At 53.7% G+C, this 14924-nt stretch overlaps 1 protein-coding gene across 4 annotated transcripts in view; it reads left to right on the top strand.

Moving 5' to 3' along the window:
- The first annotated feature begins 4585 nt into the window (after positions 1 to 4585).
- Positions 4586 to 14924, top strand: part of SLC12A3 (solute carrier family 12 member 3) — a 49390-nt gene continuing 39051 nt past the window's right edge. For 2 of the 4 annotated variants that reach the window (XM_030822975.1, XM_030822961.1), the window contains exons 1-8: positions 4586 to 4890; positions 6441 to 6587; positions 7668 to 7743; positions 9085 to 9180; positions 9438 to 9577; positions 9967 to 10077; positions 11719 to 11830; positions 12024 to 12154. In XM_030822975.1, coding sequence (XP_030678835.1) covers positions 4609 to 4890; positions 6441 to 6587; positions 7668 to 7743; positions 9085 to 9180; positions 9438 to 9577; positions 9967 to 10077; positions 11719 to 11830; positions 12024 to 12154 — 1095 coding nt within the window. In that variant the 5' untranslated portion in view covers positions 4586 to 4608. The remainder of the gene's footprint in view (positions 4891 to 6440; positions 6588 to 7667; positions 7744 to 9084; positions 9181 to 9437; positions 9578 to 9966; positions 10078 to 11718; positions 11831 to 12023; positions 12155 to 14924) is intronic. The other 2 variants (XM_030822970.1, XM_030822981.1) reach the window with 2 other exon arrangements.

The raw sequence follows: 14924 nt of genomic DNA, 5'->3' as shown, positions 1-14924 counted from the left end.
TTCAGTTTCTTCACTGCTCCTGTTCTGTCTGAGAGCCAGGAGATCCGAGGGGCCCACTGCACTCAGCCAGGGGCGAGGGATGCCTGGTAGAAGTGTCATTTCCATTTTGCTGCTGCAAAGCTGATGTTCACCCAGGTCAGTTTCATGCTCAAAGTCATACAGAAATGGCCAGAACTGAGACTCTGCAGCCAAATCAAGGGCTTTGCTCCAGGTACATAGAATCTCAGATCAGAAAGGCCTGGCCCATTGGATTCTCCTGGAAGCCAGAGTCCTGAAAGGTAGGGACTGTGTGTGACCTAGCACTGTGTCCCCACCGACCATCAAAAAGAGTGCTTCTGTAAACATGTCTGAAATTGATTAAATTCCATCCAAATGCAGGCTTCCCCTTCCTGGGGGTCTGTGCTTTGGGACAAGGTGTCTGACAGTCTCTCAGCATGTCCTATTGATGAGTCCTTCAAGGGGACCTGCTAAAACCCTCTCTTACCCCATAGAGAGGCAGAGGGGCAGAAGAGGTTTCTTGAAGCAGCAAATGTCCCCCTCCAGAGCAGAAAGGGACTTTGGAGCTGACCAGGCCAGGGTTTTCTGGAGGGAGGAGCAAGTGACTTGCCCAAGGTCACCCTCGGCAAGCACAGTCGGGGCCCCTCACTCTGCCCAGGACCACAGCGCTGCTGGAAACCAGCCCAGGCCCCTTCAGGCTCCTTCCTGTGTGAGATCTTAATCAAGAATTTTCCACAGCTGCCCAGGGACAGGGTGTGTAGGAATGGTGTGAGCAGATAAAGGGCAGCTGTGATTTTCGCCAGTCAAATGGCAGTTTAAGAGGGAGAGCAGTGATAAGATCTGCCCCGAGGGCCCAATGGGAGGGAATGAGCAGTGAGAGGCCTCTACAAATCCTCTCCCCTAACAAAGCCAGGGTGGGGCCCTCAAGCCTTCAGCCCCACTGGCAGATGCCTCTCTGACGAGGGGCTGGGAATCCAGGGAAGTGGGTAGGGAGGCCTGTGGGTCATTAAGAGGTGCCCTGAGAAGATTTAAAAATTAACACATATGGTAAATGTATAAGCTTTGCAAAAAAAAAAAAAAGTGCACAGTGATCGTAACCTTTGGGGTTTGTCATTGAGGTCCTGTTATCCTCAGCTCACCTCTAGATGCGAAACTAGATGCTGAATGCTGAGCTGGGAGGGCCTGTGGAGTGGCCACTTTCATCAGCCTCGCTTGGGGTCATTCTGTCAGCCAAGGATTTCCATGGAACCACCCTTTGCCCTCTTTGCTTCTGCGTCCCATTCATAATTCAATAAGCATTTGTTGAATACCCACTCTGTACTGTTTTGTTGCTTGGGATTATCACTGAACAAAACAAGGCCAGATCCCTGCCCTTGTGAGTCTAACAAGGTGGATGAAATTTCTGTCTCCTCCCTAGAAAAGTGCACTGACGTATGAAAACTTATCCATGATTTTGTGGGACTCCTAGACCCTCATCTTGGAGGTGGATTCCCCAACAGTGTTTGCTGCCCTAACACAGGCTGAGCATTTCATCTACCCCTTCTGCCTGGCCCTACAGCTGGGTGGGTACACCTGTCCCCAGCACCTCTGGACGAGGAGTAAGAGGTTAGCAAGAGGGACAGAGTGAGCCAGCCAGGCCTTCCTGTGAGTTCTCAATCATCCAGTGCTGACTTGCTGTTGGGGGTCATGGAGCCCTAAGGATTTCGAGCACCATGGAGCCAGTCCTCTGGGGGACCTGTGTGAACTCTGTGAGCCCAAGCCTGAGAGGCAGGGCTAGGGAGGGAGAGGAAGTGTGTCCCTCCATGTCCCTCCCAAGGATGACCAGAGCTAGAGCATAAGCCAAGCTCAGATGTCTAGAGCTGGCGATGATAGCCTTTCTATCCCCTGCCTCCAGGAAGAGCAACTTATTCTCTAAGAGTCAGGTCAGGGGTCCCCTCTTCTGGAAGCCTTCCCTGGTTGTCCGTACCCTGACCCTCCTCCAGGGACATCTCTCCCATTGCTACCCTCACTACACAGCTGGGCTGATCTGTTTCCACGCTGATTTCCCGAATGAACTCAGCAGCAGCGTGAGCACAGGCGCAGCGCCCACCATGTGTGTCCTTGGCTCCTATCGCCACCTATGGCATGGTGGATGGTCAGTAAAAGTTTGTTGGGTAAATGGCTGCAAGATGGAAAACTCAGCAGAGGTGACAAAGAGATCAGTGATTTTCTGGTCAGCTGCTAGATCATCCCACTCCTGAGTAGCAGACTCCAAGATAGGGGAGTGTGTGCAGGGCATTCAACAGGGAGCCTCTTGTGGTCAGTACTAGTGGGTAGAAGGGAAGGAAGCAGGGCTGGGCAGAGGGAGAAGTGAGCTTCGGTGTATACCCAAAGCCTCAGCTGGGGCAGGGTGTCAGCTCTTTATACCCACATCCATCAATCATTGAATGCTGGCCTCTTGGAGGAAAGGTGACAACAGGTGAGGCCAGCACCGTAGGGGCTGACACTGAGAACCCTTACAACAGCTGGGAAAATACGCCCTCCATTTCCGGTGACGTATCAAGTGTGTGCCCACTAACTCATCTCTCCAGACCCTAACTCACCTCTTTCATCCCCTGACAGCTCAAATTTCAACCACTGCCTCCCTGCAATGGCGTAGGCACCTCTGGTAACAAGAGTGCTGCTCCCATTGCTACCTGCATTCAAGGTGTGGCCTCAGAGTGCTGGCAAAATCGGGTCCTGATCTGGTCCAGCACTGATAGGGTGACTGCCCCTATGGGAGCTGGGGTGCCTTGTCTGGGATGGCTTCAGGAGCCAGGAAAGGCGCTGGCTCCCCAAGCTTTATAACCCAGTGGCCCTGCAGGTAGAGCCCAGGGAAACATGGCCCACACTTTGGGTGATGCCTAGGGGCCTTGGAGGCCACTGGCTGGTCCCAAGCCCCAGGGCTTGTCAGTCTGTTGGTGGATATGGATTACAATTCTGACCTGCTGAGCTCTGGTTTGGAGTTGCTTGTAGATGTCTCTGGAGGGACACATAGACATTGGGAGACAGGTTGGAGCTAGAGAGACTAACTTGTGTGTGTGTGTGAGTCTGTCTGTGTGTGTGTGTGTGTATATATATATATACATCTTTTTAAATGTTATACCAGCTAAGCGCAGTGGCTCACGCCTGCAATCCCAACACTTTGGGAGGTGGGAGGCTGAGGTAGGAGACTCACTTGAGTCCAGGAGTTTGAGACCAGCCTGGGCAACCAGGGTCAGGTGGTTGGGGTGACTTGAGACCCCATCTCTACAAAAAGTAAAAACAAATTAGCCAAACATGATGGTGTATGCCTGTGGCCCCAGCTACTTGGGAGGCTGAGGTGGGAGGATTCTTGAGCTCTGGTGGTTGAGGCTTCAGTGAGCTGTGATTGTGCCACTGCACTCCAGCCTGGGTGACAGAGCAAGAGCCTGTCTCAAAAAAAAAAAAAATTATATAATTCATCTATTCAAAACTACTAAATATATACATATTTTTTTTTTGAGACAGAGTCTCGCTCTGTCGCCCAGGCTGGAGTACAATGGCGCGATCTGGGCTCACTGCAACCTCTGCCTCCTGGGTTCAAGCAATTCTCCTGCCTCAGCCTCCCAAGTAGCTGGGACTACAAGTGCCCGCCACCATGCCTGGCTAATTTTTGTATTTTTAGTAGAGACGGGGTTTCACCATGTTGGCCAGGCTGGTGATCCATCCACCTCAGCCTCCCAATACTAAATAAATTTTTTAAAACCAAATACTAATATGAGAGGTTTTTGAACTTTCATAGAGTAGGACCCCTCAGGCTAATGGAGGAGACCACCCCTCATATTGTCTTATGCCCAATTTCTGCCTCCAAAGAAAGAAAAAGTAAAAATTAAAAGGCAGAAATGAAATCCACAAGCAGACAGCCCAGGGCCACACCCTGGGCCTGGTAGTTAAAGATCGACCCCTGACCTAATCGGTTATGTTATCTTTAGATTACAGACATTTTATAGAAATGCACTGTGAAAATCCCTGTCCTGTTTTGTTCCGATCTAATTACCGGTGCATGCAGCCCCCAGTCACGTACCCCTTGCTTGCTCAATCAATCACGACCCTCTCACACGCACCCCCTTAGAGTTGTGAGCCCTTAAAAGGGACAGGAATTGCTCACTCGGGGAGCTCGGCTCTTGAGACAGGAGTCTTGCCAATGCCCCCAGGCCGGATAAACCCCTTCCTTCTTTAACTCGGTGTCTGAGGAGTTTTGTCTGCGGCTCGTCCTGCTACAAGGCCACCAGGCTATTTCTAGGATCCCTTATAGGGCTCCTCAGGGTCCTCTCTGACAACTCCTTCTTGGGTCCTGGCTGAAGATCTCTGCTGCCCCCAGACTCAGAAGAGCCACTCCAGGACTCAGGGAGTGGCTGGCTTTGGGCCAGCCCAGCCCTCCAGATCCAAGGCGGGTCCCCTATCTCCACAATCAAATGGTGTTCTGCCTCCTGCCCTGTCCGGGGACCCTGCTCACCAGCCACGGGCGGTTTAGGCCAACCGCCCTGCCTCCTCTCCAGTGCAGACGCAGCCTATAAAACCACCCTGTGTGTCCTTGCCGACCCTGGCCCCTCCCTGGACACCCAGGCGACAATGGCAGAACTGCCCACAACAGAGACACCTGGGGACGCCACTTTGTGCAGTGGGCGCTTCACCATCAGCACACTGCTGAGCAGTGATGAGCCCTCTCCACCAGCTGCCTATGACAGCAGCCACCCCAGCCACCTGACCCACGGCAGCACCTTCTGCATGCGTACCTTTGGCTACAACACGATCGATGTGGTGCCAGCATACGAGCACTATGCCAACAGCACCCAGCCTGGTGAGCCCCGGAAGGTCCGGCCCACACTGGCTGACCTGCACTCTTTCCTCAAGGTAAGTGCTGTTTCAGAAGACTGGCCACTTCCTTGCTGTGTGACCTCGACCCAGCTACCTAACCTCTCTGAGCCTCAGTTCTATCATCTGTGCCTTGGGGATGGAGGAGCATCTTCTTCCTGGGTTGAGAGGCCCCAGTGAAATAGTGGAGCTGCAGAAATCTGGGCACATGTTGGAATGTATATTAGCCAATCACTAGCAACCCAAAGCTAGAGTGGGAGGCCTAGAGAGATAATGAGCTTCCAGTCAGTAGAAGCATGCAAGCAGGTGCACACCCCTGAAAGAGACAGGGAAAGAAGGGCCTGGGAAGGTTCACCTCAGAGAGGGGGCTCGCTGGGTTTGCTGCCTGGGAGGCTGGACTGTGAAGAGTGGAGGGCTGGAAGGTGGATTGTCATAATCCCTGCCTGGCCTCACTTTTCCCGTATGATAATTGGGCCTAATTGTTCTTTTTTCTTCTCTTTTATTTTTCTTTTTTCTTTTTTCTGAGACGGAGTCTGGCTCTGTCGCCCAGGCTGGAGTGCAGTGGTGTGATCTCGGCTCACTGCAACCTCCGCCTCCTGGGTTCAAGTGATTCTCCTGCCTCAGCCTCCCGAGTAGCTGGGATTACAGGAGCGCACCACCACACCCAGCTAATTTTTGTATTTTTAGTAGAGACAGGGTTTTGCCGTGTTGGCCAGGCTGGTCTTGAACTCCTGACCTCAAAGGATCCACCCACCTTGGCCTCCCAACATGCTGGAATTACAGGCATCAGCCACCACACCCAGCCCAGAATTGTTCTTGATTCTGAGGCTAAGACTTACTAAGTTCGCAGGACTTTTCCCCACCCCAGAGCAAACCAAGACATGGCCCTTGGCTCCATACTGAGATGAAGTGCCAGGAAGAAAGCCCCAGAGGAGGGCATCAGTCACTTGGGGCACAAACCAGGAGACCTCCCAGTGCCCCAGAGGTAGAGGCCTGGTTTCAAGACCCAGCCCTCCAGGGACCGACTATGTGGCCTTGGACAAGCTTTCACCTCTCCAGGGTGATAATAATCCTGTCCCTTGTTACAAGGCTGGGCAACTGCCTAATCACATCTAAGGCCACTGCTCTCCCAGCGGGAGGAGGTGTTATGAGCAGGAGCGCCCAGGACTCCGAGTCTCCTGTGTCATCTGATCTTGGATCACTGCAACCTCCACCTCCTGGCTTCAAGAGATCTTCCTATGTCAGCCTCTCGAGTAGCTGGGACTACAGGTGCACGCCACCATGCCCAGCTAATTTTTGTATTTCTTAGTAGAGACAGGGTTTTACCTTGTTGCCCAGGCAGGTCTTGAACTCCTGAGCTCAAGCAATCCACCCACCTTGGCCTCCCAAAGTGCTGGGACTACAGGTGTGAGCCACTGCTCCTGGCCTAGGGAGCATTTTAAAAGCCTCTCAAGCAGCTCAACACCCAGTGGGTTGAGGGGTCGGGGGGTGCTCGGTATGGGGCGCAGTGGTGCAGGTCAGTGGGCTGGATGCAGAGACGCTGTCCCTAGCACCCCTACCTGCCTGACTTGTGGTCTCTGGACTGCCAGCAGGAAGGCAGACACCTGCATGCCCTGGCCTTTGACAGCCGGCCCAGCCACGAGATGACTGATGGGCTGGTGGAGGACGAGGCAGGCACCAGCAGCGAGAAGAACCCTGAGGAGCCTGTGCGCTTCGGCTGGGTCAAGGGGGTGATGGTGAGTGGGGTGTGGATGGTGCGTGATGTCCAGAAATGGAGGTGGGCTGGCAGAGCTCCATCCAGGCTCAGCTCTGACTCTCAGGCCCTGGTGGGGCTTCAGTTTCCCATTCTGTCCAATGAATTCAGTGAGTTAATAGATCAATGGACAATAGATTAATGCCTGCCGGGGAGTAATTAGAAGAAACTGTGTTTCCCTAAAAAGCCACCAGGGGGCTGCACTAAACACACACATCGGTAAATGTGTTTTTCTCCTCCATGAAGGGAAGGAAAAGGTTTGCTGTAGTGTAGAGCAGGATTAAGTTTCCAGACAGCAGAGAATCAAGTACACATGGCTTTGGAGACATTATGGGACTTTACAGAGGGGATCTTATGGGATGTAGAAGGCTTTAGCCCTGCTCTGGGAGGCAGGAGGCTGGGATTCTGATCTTAACGCTGCCAACTGGCTGTGCCTCCGTTTCTCCATCTGAACCACGAGCCCTCCCCGACCCCCAGATGCTCATATTCAGAGCTGGGATCTCCCTCCCGGGCTGTGTTGCCAGAGCCGGGAAAGGCCCTGCAACTCAGTGCGGACAGCGACCACACCAGCCCCTCCCACCTAGAAGCTTCAGCCTCCATCTTGGCCTCTGGCTTTGCTTTAAATTTGGAAGCTGAAGTCACAGCCACCTGAGCTCTGATATCTGCTTGTACATGGGGCGCTGGCTCACCTGGCATTTGCTGAGCTCCCTGTAAATGCCAGGCTCTGGATCAACTGCTGACCACTGGGGCCATGGTCGGGGCTGGCAGACACAGGATCCTGGGCTTGGGATGGATACAGTGAGGGGGAACAGTGCTCGTAGCCCAGCGTCAGGCCTCAACAGGAGGGAGGGAAAATAGGTGGGAGGGATAGGTGGGTCTCTGGGTGACTCTCACCCTCTTGCCCCATAGAACCAGACTGGGAACCTACTGAAGTGGGTGAAGAAGGGACCCAGGTGTCCCCAGGGCCTAGGTGCTCGATACCCTGCCATAGTAAGGGACAGAGACTTGTCATTTGGCCTTTGGGTGTCCACCCAGGTGGCCTCTGACCCCCCTGTCCTCCCAGATTCGTTGCATGCTCAACATTTGGGGCGTGATCCTCTACCTGCGGCTGCCCTGGATTACGGCCCAGGCAGGCATCGGTGAGTGTCCCCCTGGGGAAGAGGAGGGAGGGCCTGCCTAAATCCTGTTCTTCCCAAGCCCCAAGGTTGCAGCATTAAATTTAAGCTGCAGAGACCAAAGGGCCAGGCCTTCTCCTCCCTGGTTCAGTCTCGGGCCCCTGCAGTGACAGGGGTCGGGGTGGTGTGGCAGAGGCACGCTGGACATGGGGTCAGAAGGCCTAAGGGCTGTTTGCCCTCAGTAAGCCAGTTAACCTCTCAGAGCCCATTTCTACCTCAAATCTTGCAGGTTAGAAAGCTGCACTCTGGCCAGGCATGGTGGCTCACGCTTTGGGAGGCTGTAATCCCAGCACTTTGGGAGGCCGAGGCGGGTGGATCACGAGGTCAGGAGTTCAAGACCAGCCTGGCCAACATGGTGAAACCCTGTCTCTACTAAAAATATAAAAAAATTAGCCAGGCATGGTTGGCAGTTGACTGTAATCCTAGCTACTCAGGAGGCTGAGTCAGAGAATTGCTTGAACCTGGGAGGCAGAGGTTGCAGTGAGCCAAGATCATGCCACTGCATTCCAGCCTGGGTGACAGAGTGTGAAACTCCATCTCAAAAAAAAAAAAAAAAAAAAAAGAAAGCTGCACTCTGGACAGAACAGGACTCAGATGCTAGCTCTGTAGCCTGCTATGTGACTTTGGGCGAGTTTCTTAACCTCTCTGAGCCTTGGATTCCTCCTCATTAGGAAAATGAGGATGATAACAGAACCTACCTCATGGAGCTGTTGTGGGGTTTACAGGATGCAAGTAAAAACACAGCACAGATCTGGCTCCTAGAGGTGATCACGGAGTGGTAACTGCTACTTTATTTTTTATTATTAAACGAGGGTAGCTTCCCCTCCATACCTAACAATCCAATAAATGCTGGCTCAAAGGCTCCCTGGCTATTCAGAGTATGGCAGGAGGTAGACAGAGACCCTTTTTTTTTTTTTTTTTTGAGACAAAGTCTCACTCTGTCACCCAGGCTGGAGTGCAGTGGCGTGGTCTCGGCTCACTGCAACCTCTGCCTCCTGGGTTCAAGCTATTCTCCTGCCTCAGCCTCCCAAGTAGCTGGGACTACAGGCACGTGCCAGTATGCCCGGCTAATTTTTGTATTTTTAGTAGAGACGGGGTTTCACCATGTTGGCCAGGCTGGTCTTGAACTCCTGACCTTGTGATCTGCCCTCCTCGGCCTCCCAAGGTGACAGAGACCCATTTTTCAGATGAGAAAACTGAAGCTCAGAGAAGGGAGATGAACGTAGGTCACATGGTGAATGAGTAGGCAAACTGGGGCTCCTCCCCCGGGAAATGCCCTGCCTAAGCTTTGGGTGCCCCCTGCAGTCCTGACCTGGATCATCATCCTGCTGTCGGTCACGGTGACCTCCATCACAGGCCTCTCCATCTCGGCTATCTCCACCAATGGCAAGGTCAAGTCAGGTGGGCCATCCCCCTTCCCACCAAGGCCCTCCTCTCGTGGGCTCCTAATCCTGGGAACAGAACTCCCAACTTCCCCAACCCAATGGGACACCCAGCCACTCCTGTGGTTCCAGGAGAGGGCTCTAGGCAGGCTGTCTACACCATGAGATGGCCTCAGCTATCTCCTGCCCCGTGGGTCCTGTGGCCTCTGCTTGCTCTGAGTCCACCCCAGCAAACCGACTCATCTGGTTTCATGGTTCCCGACTCTGCCCTGACAGGTGGCACCTACTTCCTCATCTCCCGGAGTCTGGGCCCAGAGCTTGGGGGCTCCATCGGCCTCATTTTTGCTTTCGCCAATGCCGTGGGTGTGGCCATGCACACTGTGGGCTTTGCAGAGACTGTGCGGGACCTGCTCCAGGTGAGGCTGGGGGCTGGACCCTGGGTAGAGGGATCTGGGCAGCCCACTGCACTCTCCTCCGCCCCATGTGGGCTGGGCCCTCCTGCTGCTCTGCCTGATTTCACCCATCAGGAATCACAGCCTGATCACTGTGGATGAGAGTGACAATCTCATCAAATAAAGGCCGTTCCTTTCCCACAAGTCCCCTTTGGGGGTGTGTGTGGCCTTTAGGGCCACACTGTCCAGGCCCATGCAGCAGCTGCTTTGGGGACTCGATGGCAGCGGTGGTGCTTGAGTTAACATCGTCCCAGCAGAGTGCACCCCACAGGAGGTGCCTCCTAGGTGGGCAGAGTCTGGGGGATGGGGAGTTCAGAGGGTGGCTTGCAGCCTGACCCATTTTCCCTCCCCAGGAGTATGGGGCACCCATTGTGGACCCCATTAACGACATCCGCATCATCGGCGTGGTCTCGGTCACTGTGCTGCTAGCCATCTCCCTGGCCGGCATGGAGTGGGAGTCCAAGGTGAGGAGGCCATGGAGGAGGGGGACGTGGAGGTGGTCACGTGGAGAAGCGAGGGTCGCCTGGCCTGGGCCCTCCCTGGTCCTCTGCCTTTTCTTTTTCTTTTCTTTTCTCTCTTTTTTTTTTTGAGACAGAATCTTGCTCGATGTCCGTGCTGGAGTGCAATGGTACCATCTCGGCTCACTGCAACCTCCACCTCCTGGGTTCAAGTGATTCTCCTGCCTCAGCCTCCTGAGTAGCTGGGATTACAGTCACCTGCCACCACACCTGGCTAATTTTTGTATTGTTTGTAGAGACGGGGTTTCACCATGTTGGTCAGGCTGGTCTCAAACTCCTGACCTCAAGTGATCTGCCTGCCTTGGCCTCCCAAAGTGTTGGGATTACAGGTGTGAGCCACCGTGCCCTGCTGCTTTGTATCTCTTTTGTGTGACAACCTAGGTCCACATGGCCCAGGGTAGGCATGGTGGCTCCAGGGGGCCGGGCACCCAGACTCCTTCCGTCTTGTGCTCCCTCCATCCCTGCGCCATGGCCTTTGTCCACCTGGTCCACCGTGCCCCCATCCCCTCCAGTCAGAGGGAAAGCAAAGAAGGGGGAAATGAAAGGGAGGGAATTCCCTTTTCTGTTTCTCTTTATGGCACCATCCGGAAGTTGCACTATCGCTGTCACGCACGGCTGCAAGGGAGCCTGGGGAGGTATGGCTTTCAACTGAATCATGGATCCTGCTGGCAGACTCAGCCGGACAGGCCCTACAGGCAGGGAAGGACCTGGCCCCTGCAGCCTGTCCTCTCCCCGCATTCTCTGACCTGCAGCTGTCAGAGGGTGGCCTCCTCACTCTTCCTCGGATGCCCTGAGCTGAATTCCCTGGACAGTTCTCTGGCTTGTTCGTTCTCCCACTTAAGGTGTCTGCTAAACACCTTCTCTCTGGTGACACCTTCCCAGGTCATCCTGCTAAATGAGCTCCACCCAGTCCCCATCACACTCCCTGTTCTTTATTTATTTATTTATTTATTTGTTTGTTTGTTTATTTATTTATTTTTGAGATGGAGTCTCGTTCTGTCACCTAGGCTGGGGTGCAGAGGCGTGATCTCGGCTCACTGCAACCTCTGCCTCCTGGTCTCAAGTAATTCTCCTGCTTCAGCCTCCCAAGTAGCTGGGATTACAGACACCCACCACCATGCCTGGCTAATTTTTGTATTTTTAGTATAGATGGGGTTTCACCGTGTTGGCCAGGCTGATCTCGAACTCCTGACCTCAGGTGATCCTCCCGCCTCGGTCTCCCAAAGTGCTGAGATTACAGGTTTGAGCCACTGTTTCCGGCCTGTATTTTTAGTAGAGACAGGGTTTCCCCATGTTGGCCAGGCTGGTCTCAAACTCCTGACCTCAGGTGATCTGCCCACCTCGGCCTCCCAAACCTCTTCTTACTTTAAATTCATCCTCATTTATCAGCCAAGACAAGAGGCTTTGGCGGTCTTGTTCACTGCTATATTCCCAACTCCTCGAACAGATCCTGCTGTATAATGGGTGTTGAATGAATGAGTGAGTGAATAATGGAGAAACGGGCCCTGGGCAAATCATTTTCTGGCCGGGCTACCCAGAGAGGTAGAACCAGACTATCTGACCTCTAGGGTCCTTCGCCCCCCGCAGGCCCAGGTGCTGTTCTTCCTTGTCATCATGGTCTCCTTTGCCAACTATTTAGTGGGGACGCTGATCCCCCCATCTGAGGACAAGGCCTCCAAAGGCTTCTTCAGCTACCGGGGTATGTGCTGATCGAGGCCCTGACCATGGCTCTGGGGACAGGGACTCTCTACTCAGGAATCTGGCCCATTCTGTGGACACTGGGAGGATGAGATTACCCAATCCCATGGTCAGGGGCTGCCTGCCCAGTGGGTCCCAGCGAGGGGGGTCAAGCCCTCCAGGTGAGCCTTACTCATCAGGCCTTGCTTTTCCAGCGGACATTTTTGTCCAAAACTTGGTGCCTGACTGGCGGGGTCCAGATGGCACCTTCTTCGGAATGTTCTCCATCTTCTTCCCCTCGGCCACAGGCATCCTGGCAGGGGCCAACATATCCGGTGACCTCAAGGTGAGCAGAATACTTGTCTCTCCTCTGTCCTGGCACCCCACAGGGGCTGTGAGCAGAATCCTGCTCCCTGCTCTACTGGCATCTGCTGCTGGGCACTGAGACCTGGGAGGCAGGGCTTCTAAAGTCCAGTCCAGTCCAACTCAGCTCAGTTCAACCCAATCCAACTGATTCCATTCCATTCTGAGGTTGTTTATGAAGACCAGCTGCATTCTAGGCTTGAGGGATACCACAGAATGGCTAGGTTCCTCCCTAGTTCCCAGAACTCTCAGCCTTAGGGGAAGACTGGCCCAGCTGTGACCTTAAGAGCTCAGCCTTGATCATGCACATCTTTGCTGGGCTGACATCCTCCCAGGGCTCCCCACTGCCTTGCTGCAGGCAGGCTTCTTGGCTTGGCATTCAAGGCTCCCGCCTGCCTGTCTAGCCTCATCCCTGACCAGTGCCACCCTTTCCATGAGCCTGCTCCAGCCCTGAGGCTCTACTGCTTTGCCCATGTTACCTTGTCCCTCCTCCATGCCTTTGCCTGTGCTGCGCTCTCTACCTGCAACTCCATACGCTTGCTTTTTTACCCTGAAAGTCTGTTCTGTTTCTCTTTCTTTCTTTCTTTCTTTTTTTTTTTTTGAGATGGAGTTTTGCTCTTGTTGCCCAGGCTGGAGTGCAATGGCACTATCTTGGCTCACTGCAACCTCCGCCTCTCCTGCCTCAGCCTCCTGAGTAGCTGGGATTACAGGTGCTTGCCACCACGCCCAGTTAATATTTGTATTTTTTAGTAGAGACGGGGTTTTGCTATGTTGGCCAGGCTGGTCTCAAACTCCTGACCTCAGGTGACCCACTCGCTTGGGCCTCCCAAAGTGCTGGGATTACAGGAGTGAGCCACTGCTCCTGGCCTGTTTCTCTTTCAAATACCTCCTTCAACTATCATCTCTCCCACCCCTTCCATCAGAGTCATGGTTCCCCAGCATAATGATGTCGGGCCAAATGTGTATCTGTTGCCCCGGCATCTGGAGAATGGAGACTTGCATCTATCTCCCTATTCCCTCCCAGCTCAGAGCCTGGCACATATTAAGTGCTCTGTACATGTTTGTTGACTGAATCATGGTGAAATGCAGGGTTTGAGCAGTAGCACAAGTGCTGTACCATCAGGGAGAAGGAGAGACTAATGTTGGCAGGGGTTCCAGCAGAATTTCTGGGTGCAGGAGGCGCCAGAGCTGGGCTTTGAAAGGTGAGAAGCTGGTGGAGCCTTTGCTCAAAGGAGGTGGCAGGCAAGAGGGGGTGATGAATGGGGAGCTAGCCCCATGCTGGAAATCACAGCTAACCCCTACCCCAAACCTCCAGTCTTATTTGGAAGGTGCTCCTTGACGCATTTTCTTAAGCAAATTAAGAGCGGTGCATCGAGCCAGGCACAGTGGCTCATGCCTGTAATCCCAGCACTTTGGGAGGCCAGAGCAGGTGTATCACTTGAGGTCAGGAGTTCGAGACCAGCCTGGCCAACATGATGAAACTATGTTTTAGTCTCCACTAAAAACATAAAAATTAGCCGGGTGTGGTGGTGGGCTCCTGTAATTCCAGCTACTTGGCAGGCTGAGGCAGGAGAATTGCTAGAACCTGGGAGGCAGAGGTTGCAGTGAGCCAAGATCGCACCACTACACTCCAGCCTGGGTGACAGAGCGGAACTCTGTCTCAAACCACCCCCCCGCAAAAAAAAGGATTGCACATGGAGTCGACTATGAAGCCAGCCTGGCTTTAACCAGCTGTGCACCAGGCAGTGTTGGGCAGGGCCTGGAAATTGGAGAACAGCCGTTGGTTTGGCTCCTCTCCTTTGTCTGGGGAATGGCCAGCAGAGGCCTGATCTGCCTGCCCTGAGGTCCTGCAGAGGTTGGGCCTGTACTCAGACAGCCTGGATTCCATGGAGCCTCATTAGATCGTTGCCTGGGAATTTATCTCGATGCCTCATCAAGCTTTTTAGGTTACAAACCAGCAGGCGTCAGCTGTCTCGAAGCTGGGTGAGGCCCGCGCGCCTGCACTCTGTCCTAAATGCCCTCAAGCTTTAAGGGGCTCTTGGATGGCCTGCACCCATCCTGTGGGACAGCATCCTCAGCAGCAAAGCCACTGTTTGTGGAGCCCTCACTGCGACATTTTGGGCTAGTCCCTTTACAACTCCCTGGGCCTCAGCTTCCCCAATTCTAAAATGGGACGAGTACAGCCCCCGCCTTCCAGGGTGGTGGGGAGGATTCCATGTGCTAATTCGTGTAAAGTGCTTAGAATAGTGCCTGGGTCAGAGCAGGAGCTAAGAGCTTCTTGTCATCATTGTCATTTTTACCATGATATAGACAAGCAAGCCAAGGTCAGAGAGGTTCGGGGGCCTGCCCAGGACTACACAGGTGGCAGAGAAGCCGGAATGCCAATTTCTAAAACAGAGAGGCCTCAACTACATCACAATTTCATCATCTAACAAATATGTTTTGTGCTGCCTCAGGGCATGCCCCTGTGCAGAATCCTGCCCCCACCCCAATAGCTCACATTTATGGGCACTTGTCACCTGCCAAGTTATTTTCTGATTCCACAGATGGGGAAACTGAGGCTCAGGGATGTTAAGGGGCTTCTCCCAGTGCACTTAGCAGGGAAGAGGTGGGCTGAGATGTGGACCTGGATGTGCCTAACTTTGTTAAATCCCCAGGCAACATTCTCAAAGTTAGGCACATCCAGGTCCACATCTCAGCCCACCTCTACCCAGCTCACCTCTTCTCTGCCTGCCTCTTCCCAGCACGTCCAG

This window comes from Nomascus leucogenys, chromosome 2 (genome assembly GCF_006542625.1).
Source record: "Nomascus leucogenys isolate Asia chromosome 2, Asia_NLE_v1, whole genome shotgun sequence".
Classification (NCBI taxonomy): domain Eukaryota; kingdom Metazoa; phylum Chordata; class Mammalia; order Primates; family Hylobatidae; genus Nomascus; species Nomascus leucogenys.
Note: the sequence above shows the minus strand (reverse complement) of the source record. Positions and strands in the feature narration are given on the sequence as shown.